The sequence below is a fragment of the Notothenia rossii genome (assembly GCF_949606895.1).
Source record: "Notothenia rossii genome assembly, chromosome: 5".
In the NCBI taxonomy this organism is placed as follows: Eukaryota; Metazoa; Chordata; class Actinopteri; order Perciformes; family Nototheniidae; genus Notothenia; species Notothenia rossii.
The window spans coordinates 31082325-31104464 of NC_136903.1; the positions used below are offsets into that span (position 1 = coordinate 31082325).

The window sequence follows — 22140 nt, forward strand, 5'->3', positions numbered from 1 at the left end:
AGTAATTTTTTTCATTGTTTTTATCGCTGCCTGGAGCTTTTTGTAAGGATTTAGTAACTCAATGGGGAGTTTGTTTGGAAAAACATGCATTTTTCAAAGATTCCTGCAAAGATACATTGACTATGGGGCTTATATTTCAAAAAAATAAAAAAACAAGCCTCTTCCTAAGCTTCTATTAAGGATAAAGTTACTCTATGGTGCTTTTATTTTGAAAAACAAGCCTCACCTTGAGCTTACTTTAACATACAGTATCTTTATTGGCCTTTTATTTTGAAATATAAGACTTACCCTTAACTTCCTTTTATAATAAAGGATCTTTATGGGGCTTTTTATTTTCCTAAAAAATATCCATATACAGTATATGGATATTAAGAAGGAAAATAACCAATATTACGACGTCATGCATGTGTTATGTCACTTCCGTCCTCACCTTCCAGTCTCTGTGGCAGTGGTTTGTCGGTGCCCTTGGGGGGGGGCACCCTGCTGTGGGAGTGACTGAGGCTGGGAGGTGTCATACTGTAGGAGGTGTACTGCAGGAGGGCGTCCAGCAGCCAGAAACAGTCTGAAGGTCACACACCACAATATTATTATGGGTTGTAAGTAAAAAAGCAAACACACATTAGAACACACTACGGGAGCTCACCTTTCTGTCTGTGGCTGTCGTCTAGACAGTTAGAATCACCGTACAGGGCGATGCGACCTCCCCCGTCTGACGGCGTTTGGTACAGACCGAGGATGGGAACCCCCTCCACCACCGCAGTCTCCTGCTTCAACACCTCCAGACCTGACACACACACACACACACACACACACACACACACACACACACACACACACACACACACACACACACACACACACACACACACACACACACACACACACACACACACACACACACACACACACACACACACACACACACACACACACACACACACACACACACACACACACACACACACACACACACACACACACACACACACACACACACACACACTAATTGAGAGCCTTCACTCTGCACACTAAGCTGGGTTCAATACTTTGGAAGTAGAGGGTTAGTACCTTGGTCTTTCAGATTCTTGGCGATCACTATTCCGTCCTCTGGGAACCGGGCGATGCTGCAGCCTGAGGCGTAGTACACTGAGAGAGAAGAGGAGATATCTTGATTTAGAAAACACTGTGAATTCCAAAACAGTGTCCAGAGTAGGTTTCTACCAAAAGCTTTATTTGAAACTCAGATTTTTGAATCAAATCATCATTCAAATGTTTGTAGATTTCATTTTCTGCACGTGTGGTCATTGCGTGATATTTATGCACAGTTGTAGATAAAGAGGAGGAAAAATATATATTTTGATTGTTATACCATTTGCAGCCGAAGGATTGTTTCTGACTTGTGTGATCTGAACATTTCCAATAACTGCAGAGATTTTTTAAGTACAAAAGTTTACATTTATTGAAGTAGGATAGATATAATATCTTCCAAAAATAAAATAAAAATTGGAAAATATTCAGTTTCATAGCATGTTTGTTGGAATTTAGCCTTTTCACTCAAATCAAAACACTGTTTGCTCTCCCACTTAACCACATAAAGAGTCAAGTTATATTAATTAAATGTAATAACTATAAAAGAAACTCCCTCATTTCATTTGATGAATCACTTCATACAATTTGAGGATTTTGTTGCACATTCAAACTTAACAGAAGCTTTGAATGTAACAAAATAACATTCAGTACAGGGGAAGGAAACAATGCCATCAGAAACAAGGAAAGTGTGTGTGTGTGTGTCTTACTGTCATGATCAGCCAAGGTGAAGTCCCCCTCGTACAGCCCGTCACTGAAGGCCATCCCCCACACTGAGATTAGGTCGTTCAGAGCAGGAACGTTAGCGCCCCCTGTGTCCGGCATCCACCACTGCCTGCAGGTCACACAAACAACACATCTCTGACCACTCATATACTGGAAGCAGGCACAAATACACAAATACTGTATACATCTACATAAAAAAAACTTCAAGTAAACACCCACTGCTTTTCAATACAGGATAAAGGATTAGTTTTAATTTGTGCCACAAACAGACAACTGATGGAAAGAAGTACTACAGCCCAAACACGAATAAACAAAAAGGTTCTGTGAAAGTTGTTCCATTAAAGAATATAAAATAAAAGATGTATACAATTAAATATAATGTAGGACATAATTTAAGAATTCAAAATGGAATAAAATATAAGATAAGATTTATAAAAAAGTGCCAGCATATTGAGTGCATGACGCTCTGAGGGAACAGTCTGGTGAGGGCTGTGTTCAAAAACAGTGATGCTATAAAAAACAGACGTTCACACAACTGGTGCGGTATAATCCAAGTCTCATTTATTCAGCTGCTAACTAACACATGCATTTGTATTGTGTTTGTATACAAATTAATATTATTTCACAAACACAGTGTCATGCTCGAGTATGCAGGCTAGTTGTCCATTTGAACCTATGATTTGAACACATGTATGTAATACATAGTAAAGTTTGAGCAAAAACTGATGTGAAGGATTGAGCATACATTGATATAAGGAGACTGGATTTTAAGTTATTTAGCAGTTTATAATTAGATGTTTCGTAAAGTTTTGCTGTTGTCAAACACAGCGACAATTTAGATCAATTCATCAAGATATTTTTGTACATTTTTGTATTCTTATTTGTTACATGCTCAAAAACCTATATGCCACTACAGGAGAGGGAATAGCGGTAAAAGCATAATAGAGCCACTATAAGAATTCAAGGTTACACGGTATAAGTGATTGGTGAAGTATTCCTTTAAGAAAAATAAGTAATCGTATATGGACAAAGTCATTTTCATAGAAATAAATCAATATAAAATCGGACAAAACCGAGCATCAAAATAAATGGAGGTTTTAAAGGATGAAATGGCATTAACTTTGAGAACATAAGGAAATAAGTTCCAATGAACAAAGAGATGAATCATCGCCATTCAATTAAAAGTGAATTACTCAGAAAATATTTGGAAGCCCTAAAGACTATATTTGACTGAATTTAAGACTTTCATCCTGTGGATATTGTGCAACAGCTTGGGTGGGATATGAATGGAGTAGCAAGGAGATGCGGCACGAGTTGTGATTTATAACTTCTATTACAGAGCGAGGACACATAAACACAGTCCAACACTGCGGACAGACACAGGGATACAGCGAGCTGCTGCCTGACACACGCAGTTTATCTTCAGAACAAAGCTGCTGGAGAGAGCCAGAGCTCCGTAAGGTGAGAGCTGTTAATCATGGCACTGTCTCTTAATGGAGGGAGAGGACACATTTTAGAGAAAGAGATATAGGGAGCTTCCAAAATGAAGATGAATCACAGTCAGAGAGGATATTCAATTACTGCTGTGACACTTTAAGTTCCTCAAACTCATTTTATAATAAGAAATCATTCAATAAAACACTTTGCATATCATATTGAATTTTATTTAGATCAGAATGAGATTGGTTTTATTCCGATAAAACATTAAGAGTTGTGAAGGCTTATCTTCTTTTTTTTTCTCTTTTTTGGTCACATAAGGCAATGTCAAAGTATGAGTCCGTGCCAATTTCAGCCAAAAGTACATGATACTTGCCGTCTATAGAAGGCCCTGAAAATGTCTATTCTAATTCAGACTGTTGATTCCAGTACAGGTTCAGCACCTCTTTTCACCAAAGCCCCGTCTGCCCTGATTGGTGGCTGGCGGGGTCTGTGTTGATTGGTCAAACACTTAGAGACAATAGGCCCTCTATAAAAGGGGAGATTTTGGGGTGTTTTCCTTTTCTATAATAGGGCCCCTTTAAGTTTAACAGTCAACAACTCCACTTCAGACAAATATTCATAAATTGTTGCTGTTGCAAAAAAGCATGTGGTGTCAGCTTTTATGTTGGAGTATACCTACTTCTAACCAAGAGTGGAGCAAAACAAATCCTTCATGTAAAACAACCAGAAATTGGCCGATAGTAAGACATGAGAAAGCAGGCTTTAATGGCCTTTAACATTAGCCTGTCTTATTGCCGTGACAGTAGTAAAGTCAGTGATGGCTGCTCACCTGGTGTTTTCGTCATAGAACTTGACCTTCCTCATGACCGAGGTGTTGTACCAGTCGCTGAAGATGATGAGCGACAGGCCGTTGTCGATGTCTCTCCTCAGCTTGGTGATCTCTTCGGGGAAATACTCCTCCTCGCTGTCCACCATCATCAGAGTGCCTGTGGAGACAACAGAGCCAACCACACATTAGCTTGATCTCTTTTGCTCCACCATTAGCCGATAGCACTCTGAGAAAAAGAAGTGGAAATCTTCAGTTTTTTGTCCATGTGCTCCTACCGTACTGGCTGGCATCAAAGCAGGTGATGGGCGCTCCGAGCACCTCCACAAAATATCCCATACTCCTCAGGTGCTGGTACATGTCCCTGAAGTTAGTGTGGATGTGGTCTCCGTTCCTGAAACATACATTTAATCAAATCCATTTGACCTTTCAGTTGCATATGGTCAAACATGCTAATAAAACAAACATTTGAAAACACATATTCAACCAAATCAGTGATGGGAAAAAAGATGGGTGAAGCAAGAAAGTCTTATAGACATCAAGTAGACATCTCCACACACGCACCAGTCCAGTGGGTCGTTCTTCATGCGGAGGTTGTCTCGGGGAAAGTATCCGGGGGGGTAGCGCAGGTTGTGGTACTGATCCCAGAGCACCCTCTTACTGCGAGGGGGGGTCGGGACGATCTTCACCTTGATTGGAAGTTTGACTGTGGAGGTCATCTCACCACCCGCCTCCGACTGTAAGGGGTTAAAGGTCAGGAAGGTGGATAAGTTATTACTGAAGAGGAGTTTTCAATAACACAAGATAGATCATTTAAAATCTTAACCAGGGTACTTCTGCAGTTCCAGGTGCAGGGATAGTACATGGAAAGATGATGGAGTAGTGCAATTGATTAAAAAAGATACACTGAAATTATGATTTATTCTGAAAACTAAATCCACTTATTGTGATGATGAGAACAATACACATTGGAATAAGCCAACCATTGTGGTTATTTGCTTATATTGCTACACACATACACGGAACAGTCTTGTTGAAATGTGAAATGTTGAGAATCAATTCAATTAACTCAGGACAGAGGCAGACCACTCTAATGGAACATGTACGAAATGATGTTTCCGTGGTTTCATAATAATCATTACAGCACTGCATTTATGTGATAAAAAGGAAATTATTTAGTTGCTTCTTAAATCAATTCTGAAATGCAATATCACAAATGTATATGCAGACGTGTGATAACGTGTGATAACGATAGCAGCACATTTATTCTCAAAAGTTCTTTATTTTATTCTCAACATTTTAAGTTTATTTTCAAATCCACATCTGATTTATTTTTCTTATGCCTGGTACTAAAGCCAAACAAAATCTTACTCCTCTAATTTTTCCCCCAATGCCTTGCTCGTTTACTCTTAAATACACTTCCTACCAATTTAAATCATTAACAACAAAGTTAACATGTCACAAATGAGTGCATTCAAGAGAATAATGTTGCCAAAGTAATGAATAACTGGTTTACCTAGAATTGTTACTTCAAAGTAGTATCGTGTGTGTGATGTACAATTAATATAATAAAACTAAAACATTGCCAAGTCAAGTGAATGAAATAAGAATATTGTGCGTATCCATTTTCTTTGTAGTGTAACTCTTAAAATCAGTTTGAGACATTTGGAGGTAAGCTGTTGCTGCGGTGACTCACATTGTTCTCTGCAGGCGACGCCACTGTGATCATCACATGACCCTGAGCGATCCCTTCCCATGATGCCGCTTTCTTGGCCACGGAGATGGACACGGCCAGGTACCCGGCCCACGGCCACAGCACGGGGGAGTAGGACACGGCCACGTCAATGTGGTCTCCGTTCTGAGGGAGGTACGGCTGCCAGATGGGCTGAGCAGGAGACAGGAAGCTTTAGAACGCTGACAGGAAGACGTTTCAACCACTCTCAGATCATCATGATGCAGAACCAGGCCACACAAGGATGGAATTCATCATACACCTGTCCTCTAAAAGAACTTAGAGATGTGTGTGCTGTTGCAGAGGAGCATTCAACTGTTATGCTGAATTAAGGGCCTTTTTGGATATATTTAAAGTATTTTATTTAATTTGTAATTATTTATATCAGAAACATTTTAGCAAGGGTGCAAAGGGACATTTTTCTTAAAATGTTGGAAGTTTAAAAGAGCCCTGTTATGCTCATTTCCAGGTTTCATATAAGTATTGTGTGCCTCTACTGGGACATGTCTCCATGCTTTAATGCTGCTGCCTGTGCTGCAACAACTCTTTTCACCTTCTGTCTGAAACCAGAGCCCAGTCTGCTCTGATTGGTTAGCTGGTCGGCTCTGTTGTGATTGGTGAACCGCTTAGAGATTTCTACGCTGAGTGTTGCATCATAATCAGTGGCGGCTGGCCCATAGGGGCGCTAGGGGCGCCGCCCCCCTCCTCCCACATGTTTGATTGTCATTAAAAATAAAAATAAAAATGTATTTAATTTTTAATGAACAAGGTAAATATTATATAGTTGGTATCAGTAAAATGTATAATCTACAATAAAATCTCGTTTAAAATTGTTTTACGATGTCTAAAGTTACTGATAAGTCAAAAGTTTCCTGCCTGGTGTATCATTACCCTCTCTCGTCCGGGCGGTAGAAAGGAGCCCTCAGCCAGAGCAGCTGCAGCCAACAAGCTGACTGTTGCCATCTGTAAACTATGCCGCCGAAACATAATTTCAGCCAATCAGCGTCGTCAGATCTGATGCTCTAAGGGCGCCCTGGCCTGTGTGTCTGTGAGTTGTTTAGACTCGTATCCAAGGTGACGCTACAGTAGTTGTCGAGGATGGCTGCGTCTGCAGCATACACTTTATAAAGGTCTGCAGGTGTAGACTCCGGTGCTAGTGGATCACCGGAGCTGTAGATTAACATTTACATGCTTATTGTAGTTGTAAGGGCAATGCCTGTAGCACCATGGAGCATATGTGTGGGCTGGACCTGTATTTTACAGGAAAGGAGTGAGCAGAGGGTGGAGTTGTCGATTCTTGTTCAGTTTTCTTCCTCACCCTCTCAAACTTTGAGTTGTGCGCGCTGCTAAAGAGACGCGCTACCATGGAAACCAAACAATGGTGTCGCTGTATTAAAGTCCGAGTGGAAACAGTCGTAAGTAAATCTGATTTTGTCAGAAATATGACCCCGGGAGGAAACCGGGAGAGGGCAAGGAAATCGGGAGTCTCCCGCGAAAATCGGGAGGGTTGGCAAGTATCACACACACTAATTTAGATATATAGAGACAGAAACACCAACCAGAATAAAAAGAATCAGCTGGGCTGCCTCAACTGACCTGAAGCTCTGGGATCACACACACACACACACACACACACACACACACACACACACACACACACACACACACACACACACACACACACACACACACACACACACACACACACACACACACACACACACACACACACACACACACACACACACACACACACACACACACACACACACACACACACACACACACACACACACACACACACACACACACACACACACACACACACACACACACACACACACACACACACACACACACACACACACACACACACACACCAGTAGACAACTAACCCCCCCTGCTCGGGTACCCCGAACATTTCTTTCGGGGTACCCACATTTTTTTTTATCCTCTGGAGCAGAGAGGAGCTGTGGATTATTGCTATTGATATCGTAACAAAGTATTTGTACATTAAAAATGTGAAACTGTATTCCCTTCTTATCATGTAGCCTACACTTCTTCCTTTCAATGATACATTTAAATCACCTGACTACAGCATATAACATACCTGCTCCAACCCTGTGCTGCTGCTGCTTCTCTCTGCCTCATCCTCTATTGCTGGAGGCAGCTCCACCTCATCTGATATGAAAGCAATCGTGTTATGATCATATTGAGCTATTGGTGTGAGTCTAACATTAAACAAGCAGTCTGCTTGTCATACATTGCTGACGATACATTTTAAGTGGCAATTTGTTGAGTCACTGCCGCTAAATGTCGGTAGCATCAAGCTAGCAAATCCTGCATGAGCCTCACATCAACAGGTGTAGACAGAACATCCAATTATCCTGAGCTAATTTACTGAATAAACCAACTCACATCTCCTGTCTTTTTTTTCCCCCAACTCATTAAACTATTGTTCTGCTGGCGTTTCATTGTTGTTTTCTGTCAAATTCAATACTGTAGTTCAAAACCGCGGTACCTGCTCACCATCTGTGAGCTATTTTTAGAATGCGCACGCTACGATCGTTGTCAGGTTAGCGCGCGTCCACCTGGGCAGGCTGTCTGTGTCCTTCTCCCGTGACGATAACGGCTTGCGGTTAAAAAATTATAATAAACGAATTTGAAACTGGGGGGACACACAAACTGGCAGACAGCAGAGCTGGTGTTCTCCTCCTTTCCTCCGCTCTTGTCTCTGATTGTGAGCATTCGCATTCGCGTGTGTGTGTGTGTGTGTGTGGGGGGGGGGGGGAGCGGAGCCCCGCCCTTCAGAAACAGAGCGGAGGGAGAATGTGAATACGCAAGGCAGTGGACACTGAAACATGCACATTGGATAAATAACATAGGCGTTTAGTTTATTTAATAAAAGAGCACATGTTCAATGTGAAACGTGACCGTAGATAGATTACTTCAGTTGCAATTTGGTGCTATATACAGTGGGGCAAAAAAGTATTTAGTCAGCCACCAATTGTGCAAGTTCTCCCACTTAAAAAGATGAGAGGCCTGTCATTTTCATCCTAGGTACACCTCAACTATGAGAGACAGAATGGGGGGAAAGAATCCAGGAAATCACATTGTAGGATTTTTAATGAATTAATTGGTAAATTCCTCGGTAAAATAAGTATTTGGTCACCTACAAACAAACAAGATTTCTGGCTCTCACAGACCTGTAACTTCTTCTTTAAGAGCCTCCTCTGTCCTCCACTTGTTAACTGTATTAATGGCACCTGTTTGAACTCGTTATCAGTATAAAAGACACCTGTCCACAACCTCAAACAGTCACACTCCAAACTCCACTATGGCCAAGACCAAAGAGCTGTCAAAGGACACCAGAAACTAAATTGTAGACCTGCACCAGGCTGGGAAGACTGAATCTGCAATAGATAAGCAGTTTGGTGTGAAGAAATCAACTGTGGGAGCAATTATTAGAAAATGGAAGACATACAAGACCACTGATAATCTCCCTCGATCTGGGGCTCCACGCAAGATCTCACCCCGTGGGGTCAAAATGATCACAAGAACGGTGAGCAAAAATCCTGGAACCACACGGGGGGACCTAGTCAATGACCTGCAGAGAGCTGGGACCAAAGTAACAAAGGCTACCATCAGTAACACACTACGCCGCCAGGGACTCAAATCCTGCAGTGCCAGACGTGTCCCCCTGCTTAAGCCAGTACATGTCCAGGCCCGTCTGAAGTTTGCTAGAGAGCATTTAGATGATCCAGAAGAGGATTGGGAGAATGTCATATGGTCAGATGAAACCAAAATAGAACTTTTTTGGTAAAAACTCAACTAGACGTGTTTGGAGGAGAAAGAATGCTGAGTTGCATCCAAAGAACACCATACCTACTGTGAAACATGGGGGTGGAAACATCATGCTTTGGGGCTGTTTTTCTGCAAAGGGACCAGGACGACTGATCCGTGTAAAGGAAATAATGAATGGGGCCATGCATCGTGAGATTTTGAGTGACAACCTCCTTCCATCAGCAAGGGCATTGAAGATGAAACGTGGCTGGGTCTTTCAGCATGACAATGATCCCAAACACACCGCCCGGGCAACGAAGGAGTGGCTTCGTAAGAAGCATTTCAAGGTCCTGGAGTGGCCTAGCCAGTCTCCAGATCTCAACCCCATAGAAAATCTTTGGAGGGAGTTGAAAGTCTGTGTTGTTCAGTGTGTGAAAACCTTGTGAAGACTTACAGAAAACGTTTGACCTCTGTCATTGCCACCAAAGGGTATATAACAAAGTATTGAGATGAACTTTTGTTATTGACCAAATACTTATTTTCCACCATAATTTGCAAATAAATTCTTTAAAAATCAGACAATGTGATTTTCTTTTTCTCATTTTGTCTCTCATAGTTGAGGTATACCTAGGATGAAAATTACAGGCCTCTCTCATCTTTTTAAGTGGGAGAACTTGCACAATTTCTGGCTGACTAAATACTTTTTTGCCCCACTGTATATATATATATTTCTTTTTAAATAATAAAAAAATAAAATGTAAAGAAAATAAATAAATAATAAAAACACCTTGAATTTCAGGCAGGGCGCGGGGCTCCGTTGGCAGGGCGCAGCGCCCCGCCAAGACAATGGTAGGGGAAACACTGCCTACTGTAATGTTGCACAGTTTTGGAAGATTCATAGCTAACCAAACTGAAGATTATGGATTATCTCATATTTTTAAGCCTCAATTTGTCACCAGAAGTCATAATTTAAGGGGTCATTTCTCAAAAATGTCTTCCGGGGGAGGATCCCCCCCGGACCGCCCTGGTTTGGTCCCTATTTCAATAGCCCCGCCAAAAATATTTTTCCACAAGCCGCCACTGATCATAATGATGTCAACAATGACAATGCTATTTAAAAAAACGTTGTTACAAGCAAATACAGCAGTAACCCCCTAATCATGAAGTACTCTTGTGTGGTAGTAGGGTTCAAATAGAAGGCAGAGGAGTAGCAGAATATCGTTACACAGATTCACAAAACTCTAAATCTGTGGGCAACGATTTATCATTTTTTTTATCCATCTGTGGGGCATCATAGCTCGCCATGACCGCATTATTCAGTGTGATGAAAAAGTAGCTTTTGCCCTTCCAAACCATATGCTGCTTTATTTACACCACAGGTTTCTCCTATATTAACTATTTAATAAAGTTTGTATTCAAATGTGGTCACTCGGAACCACCATTTCTATGATACCAGTGATTCCTCCCGATAAAGCCATTCACTCAATCTTACCCTTTGGGCAGAAACATGAAGTACACTATATACAGTTTATATGTTTGGTCTCCACTAGGTATTGTTGCTTATTAAAGAGCACTGCCATGTTTAATGCAATGTCATTGACATATAGCTGAACTGTGACAAAGTGTACACTTAATATTCAGTATACAACAAATAATTAAAGTCAATGACAACAAAAGTGGAGTTTATTATTAATATATAACTGTGGGAGGGTTGTGACTTTTTCAGGTCACAGTACAACTTTTATAATTGAGGCACCGGGTTTACTAAAAGAAGAGTTCAAAAGAGTGCCCATGTTTTGTGTAGGTTTGTGTTAGCACCTTGTCTAAAATCCTGCCCGTGACTCCCATGCCGTTCAGGATGGTCACGTTGACGATGGTGGGCATTCCTCCGTAGTAGATGGGCTGAGAGCAGTAAGGCCACATGTAGGGAGACTCTGTCAGGTCGATGTAGCTGGGGGACAGACTGCCAGGGGACAAGGACACAAACAAGTAAGTATAACTCTGGTTTTAATATTACAAACATATGTGCTTTTTGTCAAGTAATCAGGAGAAATGCAGAAACAAGGATACGTCAAAGGACAAGGGACTACAGATAACTGTGGTGGAAACTGTAGACAGAAAAACATGTAATGCATGATTTCTCCTTGTTTTCAATAGTCACTTTGCCCCTGTCAGTATTTCATGATTGAAACAAAAAAAATGAAATAATGTTGATAACATTCAATAAGCCACATGTTTTAGAATCAGTTCAGATAACATCAAATATCAAATATCTTGTTAAATGCTAAAGCAAGGACACATGTGCATTTAAAGAATCTTTGGCCTTGAATCATGTTACATTATGTATTATATAGATGCCAAAGATATCTAGCTCCACATTTATGATTGGCATGAAATAGTTTGACAAATTATGAGATAAACCAGTAGGATATAATTATTACCTGGCTTATTTATCCAGCATTACACAGGAAATCATTTTCTGTGATTTATGATTTTAGATGAGAACAATAAAAAGTGACTGAAATGTCAATGTACATTTTTTGTGTGGATTTAAAGCCAAGGTTAACGGTGATTGCAAAACAAAATAGAAAACACAATTTGATTAGGTTTTCATCATTTATTTGTTGATCATATTGAAATTCAAAGTTCTAATTTCTTATTTTAAGAATAAGTGTTTCGGCTTATCTGGAAGTATTTTAACCCAAACACGTTTATTTTTGGGCAATTTATATTCCCTTCTTTTCTAAGAAGGATAATTCACAGCATGAAAACATTTGTATTACTTTTTTTAAAAATTATTATTATTGTACATTAATACATAACAGAAAATAATCAGATAATTAGTTTTTCTATATTGTCATGTGTATGTAGGCCTGTTATCCAAAACGACCTATTTATTAATTCATACAAGACTATTTTCTATTAACACTAATGTATAGGTGTGAGTATGATATCACATGAATGCCCTAGACACCTACTGACTATGCATGAGTTTACGCTGAGCAGCCTGCATGAGAATGAATCACAGCATACTATATTGATTACATTTCTCACTTTTCCAGGTGGTCTGGAGACGGACGCTAATGTGTTCCTTTTTAGAAATAAATTGAAAAGTGGCAAAATATTTAATAGAAATTAATCAAATGGGCATCAATGTGTGGTGTGGCATAATGCCTGCATTGCTTAGTAAATGACTTAAAAACTATCCCAATGCACGTGTGTGTGAATATGACCGACAGCAAATCAGATTGATTAGCCGATCAGCTTGGAATCTACTTGTGTAAAAGCTGGACACCATTTATGAACCCTATGAGACACATGTAGCTGAGGAACAGCCTTTGGATGTACTCAGGCTTCACACATGTGCTCACTGAGATGTCTCTACCTGGCCTGAGGTTTGTAGCTGTTGAGGACCTGGTAGGCTCGGATCAGGTCTAGCTTCCCGTGGCCCTGCTCGAACATGTTGACCCCCGGCAGCCTGCGGGCCGACGCGATCAGAGCCTGCTTCATGGAGGCGGGGTTCACCAGATCCCTGTTCTGGACGGTGCTGTAGGACACAGAGGAGGACAGGCTGGGTTTAAGGTTACATTCCCTAGATTCAAAATCAGAGCAGTGCTGGAGGGGAGACAAGGGAGGGGCTGGCATTTGTTCCCTGGGAGAAGGGAGGGCCGACTGTTGTCAACAAGGGTGGTGTGATATTTAACCCGGATACATGAGCTCACTGAAGGGACTTATGTAAAGGCGGGATATTGAAAGACTGAGAATAATACCCAACATTACTCAGCGACACACCCCCTTCCTCTGGGACATGTTACACTGGTTTTCTCGCTCTTGTCCAGGATTACGGAACAAGAGATCATTACAACAGAGAAAAAAAAACAACTTGTGTTTTTCAAATGCCACCACGGTTCAGCTGTAACACACCCTCCCTTTGAATGACACCACTTCAGCCAAGATCCTCAGAGACTTCATCTAAAACTACTGAGACTCAAAGTTTCCAGTGAGTCTCGGGCTTTAAGACACATATTTCCATGACTATATTGCCATAAAACATGTTATTATATATGGCAATATCTTGGCAAGTTTTATATTAGAGAAGGCGGCATTAAGCGAGATTTCTTATCATTAGTTTGACTGCAAAAATCAGTCCTGCTAACTTGTCCCTGGGCAAGATGCTGCCTTATCATAATGGGCGTATTCAGCACATATTCATATTTGAGAATTAAGGTTTCTCTTGAATATCATTTAAATTATTAGAACTGTTTCTGCATAGTTTAAAATTTACTAGGTTTTGTTCGCATTATGACACAGGTTTTAGTGCTGTAACGTGACAGTTGAGTAATGATGATGAATACACTAGCTATGTAAAACAGCCAATGGTAAAATGTCTTGTGTTTTTCCATGAAGCATCTTACATTCATAACGCTAACATAGGGTTTATGTGTAAATGTAATGCATTAACCATTTACATTAAAGCTGGCATTTTAATGACTGCATGCCCATAGGCCGATGAAGAAAGTATTAACATGCAGTTTGCTATGTATGATTCTTAAAATCTTCATTTTGTTACTAGCACAAACCCAGATTACACAATGCTGAAGCTGATGGGAATATCATCCGTTGTGCAGCTAACTACTCACAAACCAATAGAAAAAAGGGTTTGGATGAAAGCATTAGAAGAAGAATTAAGATCATCTCCAACGCCTGTAATATATAATCAATATTCACATTCATATTCACAACTTTAGTGGAAGCTCTGGAGCTGCAGCTCACAGTTACAAACTAACAAATAAGTGAACATCTCTATGAACATAGAGACCTTCCTAGCAAGGATCAAACTCCAGTCGCTTAATGACAGCATAGTCCTGTTTATCACACTGACCTGGCCAGGAGAGTAACAGCACCGGCCACCACAGGAGAGGCCACGCTGGTGCCGGACAGAGAGCGACAGCCCTCCTTCATCCCAGACCCCCGGACCCCTGAACCGTAGGTGACGATGTCGGGCTTCACCCTGCCGTAGCCCCCGGGTAGCTCCTGCATACAAACGGAAGACAGATCATGAGATGAAGACAATAGAGTCCAAAGTGGTTACAAATAACATGTTCTGCACTCTCCTGTTTAGAATTGTGTTCCAACTACAATGAAGTCCTAATCTAAAGCCACAATGCAAATCTCACTTCTTTAGAAAACATGGGGCGTCCCCCCGACATCGAGCTATGATTATCTGCTTCAGACGTGAATGTATGTTATGATTCACTTTAGTTAGTCATGATACGTTTTTGTTATCGCTGCTATCTTGTCTTTTAGCAAACCGGTAATTCGATCCCACCCCCTGCAGTTAACTAGTGGAAAGGTCTTTGGGCAAGATACAGAACCCTGATTTGCTCACGTAGGCATGTCTAAGGTCTTAAAGTGGATGTAAGCTGCTTTAGATATAAGTGTCAGCTAAATAACGTATTAATAATGTAATGCAGTATACAGTCATCTAGCCGGGGATGATGTAATTGACTGATAGATGTACACTTCCACACAACACTAACCAACAGAAGGCAGAGACAATAATTAATTGATCGAGCAGAAGGAAAAAAATGACTAGAAATTATTATGGAAACTTATCACAAGGCTTATTTGAATACTCAATTCTGATTGGTCAATTTGAGACATTTCCGAGGTTGTTAATACTCTCTAACATGAACGTTGCTGATGAGGATCAAGGGACTATGCGCAGTCATATCAATCCACAGAAAGAAGTCCGGACGATTTAACGTCTGCTGTGGACAACAAATATAAGTCTTTAACTGTCAGAAAACACCATGGCTACTTTCGAATATTATTCTTATGGAGTGCTGTCTCTTCCTCCTTGCCTGTTCATGGCTGACTGACAGCAGAATAGATTGACTGATTCTGTGAAACTCTTAATCAGATCCCAAAGCAGATGTCTGCAGATAAAAAAAGTGTATGGCTGATAGGATATGGATGAGAGATCAGGAGCTTTCATTATGGTCCACTAGCTCATAAAGTAGAGGGTAGAAGTTTGCTGTAAAATCTGATAAGAGATATGGAGTAACTCACCCAAGTGGTCATGCCTCTGGAGGAAAACCGAGCGATGTTGTCCTCAAAGTCGATCCCCCCCACCCCGATAACGTCCATCTGGTCTGCTGGATTGTTCAGGGTGCTGACAGAGACATGTGCATTGTTTTAATTACAAGACTTAAAGAAGCTAACTTCTCAGCACTACAACATAAAGGGGTAAATAGAGAGCCTCTCTTTCCTATTCTGTACTTTAATGGTGTTTTATATAGAGGGAAGAGTCAGCAGATGTTCAGCAGGGTCATAAACCCCCTTGGCCCAGGGGTCATTTGGATAATTAGATAGGTGAAGTGGTGCAGGAGAAGTAAGCCATTTTGTGTAGTAAATACATTCTGCAACAGTGAGAACATTTAACATTTTGTCAATATTCATTTGAACTAATGCTGGTGTAATTTGGCAAAGAAACCCATATTGATAATTGTGATTCTGCTGCGAGACCATGACATTTTCAGAACGGCGACAGGTGACAATTTTAGGATAATGCTGCTGCTGTAGAGCATAACATATTTAACTAAATAAGACATTTAAAGAGGTAGTATAAGTGGAAAAAGAGTCAGAAAGTCCATTCTTTAGTTTACGTTAAATTTGACCAAGTAATAATGAAGCAACAAAGCTCCTGGGTGGATTGAAAGGTCTGTGTTAGCCTTATTTAATTGTCAATTTAGCAATTTAATTTATGAAAAAATTCATCTAAAATTGCAGAATTTTGTTCACTTTTTGGTACCACGACAAAAGGCAAACATGGAAAACCAGAACCATGAAATGATTACCTAAAATCATTTATGATCATACAACATTATTTTCAGTATATCATAATATTTTCCCATTATACATAATGCATTCAATAAATGTGACATAGTATATGTTTATTGAAAGGTAATAAGTAAATCTTTGCTAAAATCAACATTCGCCCACTGTTAGTCAACAAGCGTCCTAACTCCTGTCGCAACAGTTCTGACTAAAGGTCTGGTTTACAACAAATGTTACTGTCAAAAGCAGGCAAACAAATATTCAAGGTTGTTTTTGAGGCAACTGAATCCAATGCAATTTCAGACTTAAAATCCACTTTTCAAGAGATGCAGATACTCCAGTGAAACAGGAGGATTGTATATCAAAATATCTTAGGAGCTAAAGGGGTGGCATACCCATACAGAGGTCCATCGTTGCCGATAGCAGAAACCATGATCACCTTGTTGGCAGTGAGCTCCCATACCTGTCAATCAAACAAGAACATTGGTTATGGAAAAATCTAATTTCCTCAATGAGTTACATTTTTTTATACTTTTGATTTGCTCTGCAATCATTTCACATATATGGGCCTAACTGCTTCTTTCACACTGTATCCTTAAATCTTAAATAGGTGACGAAGCCCAGTAAAAGGGGCACATTTAATATCTATATTCCGTGTTTAATGTAGCAGGGGACATGTTACAGTTCAATGGTTGCCATGCACTCGTCTGTCATTAGGGTTGACCTGTTTGTGCTTAAAGCTGACCCGTTTATTTTCCAGCTCATTAACACATTGTGTAAAGGGTGCAACTTAAAGGGATGACAACTCCGAACAAACAACAAAACATCTGCTACCAGTTCTCATTGACTGCAGGCTAGTCACAGCTGGGGTGGGTCTCTTTCTGACAGTATAATGAGAATAGAACTAGTGTTTTTTACCTTATCAACAAAGGGGTGGTCCATGAAGTCTGGACCCCCAATGCTGAGATTAAGAACATCAATCTTCTTCAGTATGGCGTAGTTAAAGGCATCCAGGAACCACGAGGTGTACGAAACCTGGGAGGGGGAGATATACCAACAATTATAGATTTAGACAGATACATCATTGACCAGTGGATGAGGCTTGACATAGTATCAGTATATTTCTATGCATGAAGCTGCACTGGAGTGTTCAACAATCATTCAAATAAATCACATCTAAATAATCGAGTCTGGCGGTATTATTTAAAGGAATTGCTCAACATTTTGGGAAATAAAATGATTTGTTGTTGATGAGAATTAGATGAGGAAAAAAGCATAAAGCTACAGCAAGCAACGTTTATGCTAAGCTAAGGCAGGACGACAATACAGGGTTATGCTGTGTGTGTGTGTGTGTGTGTATGTACCTGGTTGTTGGTGAACACTCTGAAGATGTGCAGCTCTGAGTCGGGGGCAAAGCCCTGACACTCCCTCATACTGGCGATCACTCCTGCTACAAAGGTACCGTGGCCCAGACCTGAAAAAAATAAGCAGGAAGTTGAACATCATCCATGTTTTATATAGGTATGGCCCTACAATATATTATTCAAATATAGCATGATAGGTCCACTTGAAATTCTGACATACAGCACATATTGAATATTTTAGAGCAAATTGTGATATTTTTATTGTACTATTATTATTTTTTATAGATATATATTTATTGCAAATATTTGTCTTTCTTTTTGTTTTAATGTAAAATATTCTTTATACTACTTCAATATTTGCTCCTTTTATACATGAAGATTTTTGAATATGTAAACATAATAGGTAATAAACCTGACATTCGGCTAAAATATTTCCCAGAATTCCCTTCTACACTGCCTTAAAAACCCAGCATTTACAGTCCATCCCCATAGAGATCACTAATAACAACCATCATTGTTAACATTATTCACATGGTTTTGTAATCATTTCCATTGCTAGTCATCAACATTATCTTTTTTTCCCCCTCCTCCTTACCATCATCTAGTGTCTTTTCATTAGTCCAGTTGGTCCTTTCCTTCACGTTCTTAAAATGTGGGTGCTTCTCACTCAGGCCTGTATCAAACACTGCCACCTTTACACCAGCACCTGGACACAGAAGCAAGATTAAATCAATAACTACAGCAACATATTGCCAGAAGCACACACACTGTTTCATTAAAATAAATCCCTCATTTCTGTTTGATCATATACAAATGTTTTGCCAGATATTTGTCCTCGTCCCCTCTATCAGAGAGGTCATAGGTGTCAGCCCTAACCTGTGTGTCCCATCTGCCAGAGTACGTCTGCCTGCAGGATCTGGGCCACGTGGCGGGGGATGGCCCGCAGGAGTCGCCGGCTGGAGTGGCGTCCTGTGGCGTGCCAGAAGCCCGAGCTCAGAGATAGGCTGGTTCTTCGGAATGTGCGAGATGACTGCCATGACTGCGTCCCGCGGGTGGCGTTGCAGGGTGCAGAAGGCTCAGGGGCTACAGAGACAGGAAACAAGCAACTGTGTTAAAGAAAACGTCTAATTCTTCCACAAACTGAATTTAGGGTCGCTACAAAAGGGAGTTTGTGATTTGAGGCTATCTAGCTTTTTTGATTATGCAATTATACTACGACATAGAAATGTTTTTTTCATACAAAATAGCCAGGCGCTGAATGTGGTATTTTGCTAACCGGAACATGCATCGCAAGGGCTATCAACAAAAAGCAATGCGAATATTGCAGAAACCAGATCTGTGGCAATAACATGGTACTTACACATTTTATTCAGTAGGGTAATCTTTACATTTTAACATCACTTTTCTAATTGAGTAAGTGTAAATGCAAAATCCAGAAGTGAAAATCTAGGCTAGAAACAAACTCCATCACAAAAGCAAGACTTCAGGTCACCACCGCTAAGCTAAAGGCAGCTAATGTTCTGCATGAAGACGTTAAGTAGTTTCATTTAAACACTCTTTTCATGACGCGTAAAAGCTTCAATACATTCTCTACTGGGGTATTAACTGATCTGAACTTATGTTGTATAACAAACATGGAAAATATCTCGGAAGCCTGTATGAACCCCATCTTATTTCAGGCATCTAACCTAAAAACGTGTTCAAAAAATAATCTGACTTGAGGACGAAGGAACCCGTGCGCCAACTCATTTTCAGGTTTAGGACTCATTCCTGCACCTCTCAATTCCTAATAAGTGTTTCTCCCAGTCCTCTCACAATCAAGAGGGCGGCAAAGAATACCAAAAAAACGTAATTAACTCATCTCGCCTTAAATAGATCATAACATCATCTATTTAAGGCAGGCACGTGGGGGTCAAATTAATCTGAAGATACTTTGGTTTAAAATGAGACCAAACGTTTCTGTTTAATTACATTTTTCAGTCAAAAAATATCACTTGAGGCTCCTACCAGCCAATTAAAAAGGAGGGAGAAATCAGCAGTACGTGTAAAACAGTCAATAACATAGGTCTTTTTAGGTTAGCACAACCACTGGCTTGATGGGTCGAGTAGTATTCGAGATAAGCTGTGGACAGGCACATGGCGGAGATAATGACATGCCCTGTTCCTGCCGTCTGCCTCTACAGCCCCTCCTGCAGACATCTCCATGTTAACCTAATCATTCCTTTATTATGATCTCATCTCTTATTTCTCCCTTGTACTTTCTTTCCCTCACTTCCGTCTCCCTCCTTCCATCTTGGATTCCTGATGTGAGGCAGCCTCATTTGAGCCTCACTTTTAATCCCTTGCACAGAGCAAATGAACAGGAGGCCATTAGCAAACAGCAGCAGATCCCCGCAGGGCTTTTTATGCCTTTCAAGTAGTGAAACACAGCGGTGATGTCTTCTCTCTTATCTGCTCATCAATTACCTCAATAGGTAGCTGCTTCGAGGACTCACAAATTGACCGATGAGAGACAAATTCGATCAATGCCTACTTACCTTGCTCAGGTATACACTTCTTTGATAAAGTCTTATCTAACATTTGCCAGGAAGCTAAGTACAGATACACACCAACAAGTCTCAACACTTTAGATATGGTATTCAGGGCGGCTTGTATTAAATTAGTTCAATGCACTTATTGTAAAGCTGGTGTTCATTTCTGACACGCACTAATGCATCCTGAATATATTTACATATTTCAGGAGCAGGTTACTTATTAGGCTAAACATGGGCAAACTTGCTCTGTTGTATTTTCATTAGCGATTGCTGCAGTGTATATATTAAAGAATTGCTGATGTTGAAGACAACATGTGTATAGATAAATCCTAGAGTGTGTAAGAAGTCACCCACTAGACATAGGGTCCAATATAAACATGTGATGTGTGAAGCCAGCAGGGAACTTGAACTGAGTTAACAGGAAATCCATGAAAGGCATCAAACAGCTGAATGAATGCCCCATGTGTCATGAACAGCTTGACGTTTGAATGAAGCATCGCCAACAATGTCAGGCAGAAGTTTGAGGCCTAACGTATGAGGAGAGAAAAAGTAAAAAATATATAAAATAAATGAATACTCTATTCATTGAACTGAGTATAAAAATAATAAGCTAAAACATTGGTATTTACCTTATTCAAAACAAGAATCATAATACTTGATGAATCGTGGAGGAAATTATTTTCAAATGATAGAAATAAAAGATGAACAAAAAATAGAAATACATTTGTATATAAAAAACTAAGAAGCAAAAGTAAGAATGTGCAAGAATAAAAAGAAGATATTTATATAAAAATTATAGGTCGTATTCAACTGTAAAAAACAAACAAATAAAACAGAAAACTACAGTATACAAGGATAAAACTATTTTTCCAAACAAAAGGAGTTAAAGTAAAAAAAAAAGTAATAATAAAATGAGTAGAAATAAGTGATGAGGCACTTCTATTTATATATATATCTATACAGTATATCTAAAACATTTTTTAAAAAGCCGGTTCACGTCCCGATTGGACCAAGAAAAAAAAAAAAGAGAGAGTGAGCTGGAAGCTGGAGAGGTGCCAGTTCACCTCCAAGGCCACTACCGAGGTGCCCTTGAGCAAGGCACCTAAGCTCGAAACTGCTCCCATGGCGCCGGGTACCTGGCAGCCTCTCTGCTCTGCCACCTCTCCTATCTGCATGTGGTTGTGTGTTTATCAGTGTTTCCGCCAGACCAGGGCTGAGAGGGCGTCCATCCCGAGAGCAGGGGGGTTGAATTTTGACTTGAGCCGTCCCTTATAGATACTGTCTTTTTACGTGAGTGAGCCGGATCATTTGGCTCGGCTCTCTTAAAGCACCGGCTGTTTCGGCTCCCAAACGGCTCTTCATGTTACCACAGTTTATCACGGAGCCTCAGTTTCGCCGCTGCGAGGCTCTGGTGCTCGCAGCTCACGCGCGTGCTCCACTAGCACCGCTCATCGCGTCCCAATCGCGCACGTTCCGTGTTGTCCTGTAGCAGGCACCGCCGATGTTACGGCTGCTGCCTTTCTGGTCGTCTTCTGTCTTATATGTAAATGAGCTGTGCGGTTGCCCTGACGTCATTGGCTGCCATCTCCTGGTCCGCCTCCCGAAGACTGTGATTGGAGCACGCAGGGCCCGACGCACTCCAATCGCAGCACACAGCCGGCGCGCACCTGCTGGAGATGACTTCAAAGCCTGTGACTGAGGATCACTCTGGAGGCTCTGCTGTGTGAGCGAATGCCTCTCGCTAGTGGCTAGTTTGTTTGCGAAGCTGTTAACAGTGGTTAACTCGTGTGGTCTGTGTTTGTCAGTATT

The 22140-nt window shown here is 40.7% G+C and overlaps 1 protein-coding gene across 1 annotated transcript in view; it reads right to left on the reverse strand.

Moving 5' to 3' along the window:
- mbtps1 (membrane-bound transcription factor peptidase, site 1) overlaps positions 1 to 22140 on the reverse strand; it is a 36528-nt gene that overhangs the window by 4266 nt on the left and 10122 nt on the right. Inside the window, exons 4-20 of the mRNA XM_079684190.1 lie at positions 18674 to 18880; positions 18393 to 18503; positions 17798 to 17907; positions 17352 to 17468; positions 16829 to 16896; positions 15666 to 15768; positions 14476 to 14627; positions 12979 to 13140; positions 11412 to 11556; positions 5775 to 5963; positions 4643 to 4815; positions 4357 to 4472; positions 4082 to 4238; positions 1797 to 1921; positions 1069 to 1146; positions 644 to 784; positions 431 to 562 (exon numbers count right to left, since the gene is read on the reverse strand). Coding sequence (XP_079540316.1) covers positions 431 to 562; positions 644 to 784; positions 1069 to 1146; positions 1797 to 1921; positions 4082 to 4238; positions 4357 to 4472; positions 4643 to 4815; positions 5775 to 5963; positions 11412 to 11556; positions 12979 to 13140; positions 14476 to 14627; positions 15666 to 15768; positions 16829 to 16896; positions 17352 to 17468; positions 17798 to 17907; positions 18393 to 18503; positions 18674 to 18880 — 2286 coding nt within the window. The remainder of the gene's footprint in view (positions 1 to 430; positions 563 to 643; positions 785 to 1068; positions 1147 to 1796; positions 1922 to 4081; positions 4239 to 4356; positions 4473 to 4642; positions 4816 to 5774; positions 5964 to 11411; positions 11557 to 12978; positions 13141 to 14475; positions 14628 to 15665; positions 15769 to 16828; positions 16897 to 17351; positions 17469 to 17797; positions 17908 to 18392; positions 18504 to 18673; positions 18881 to 22140) is intronic.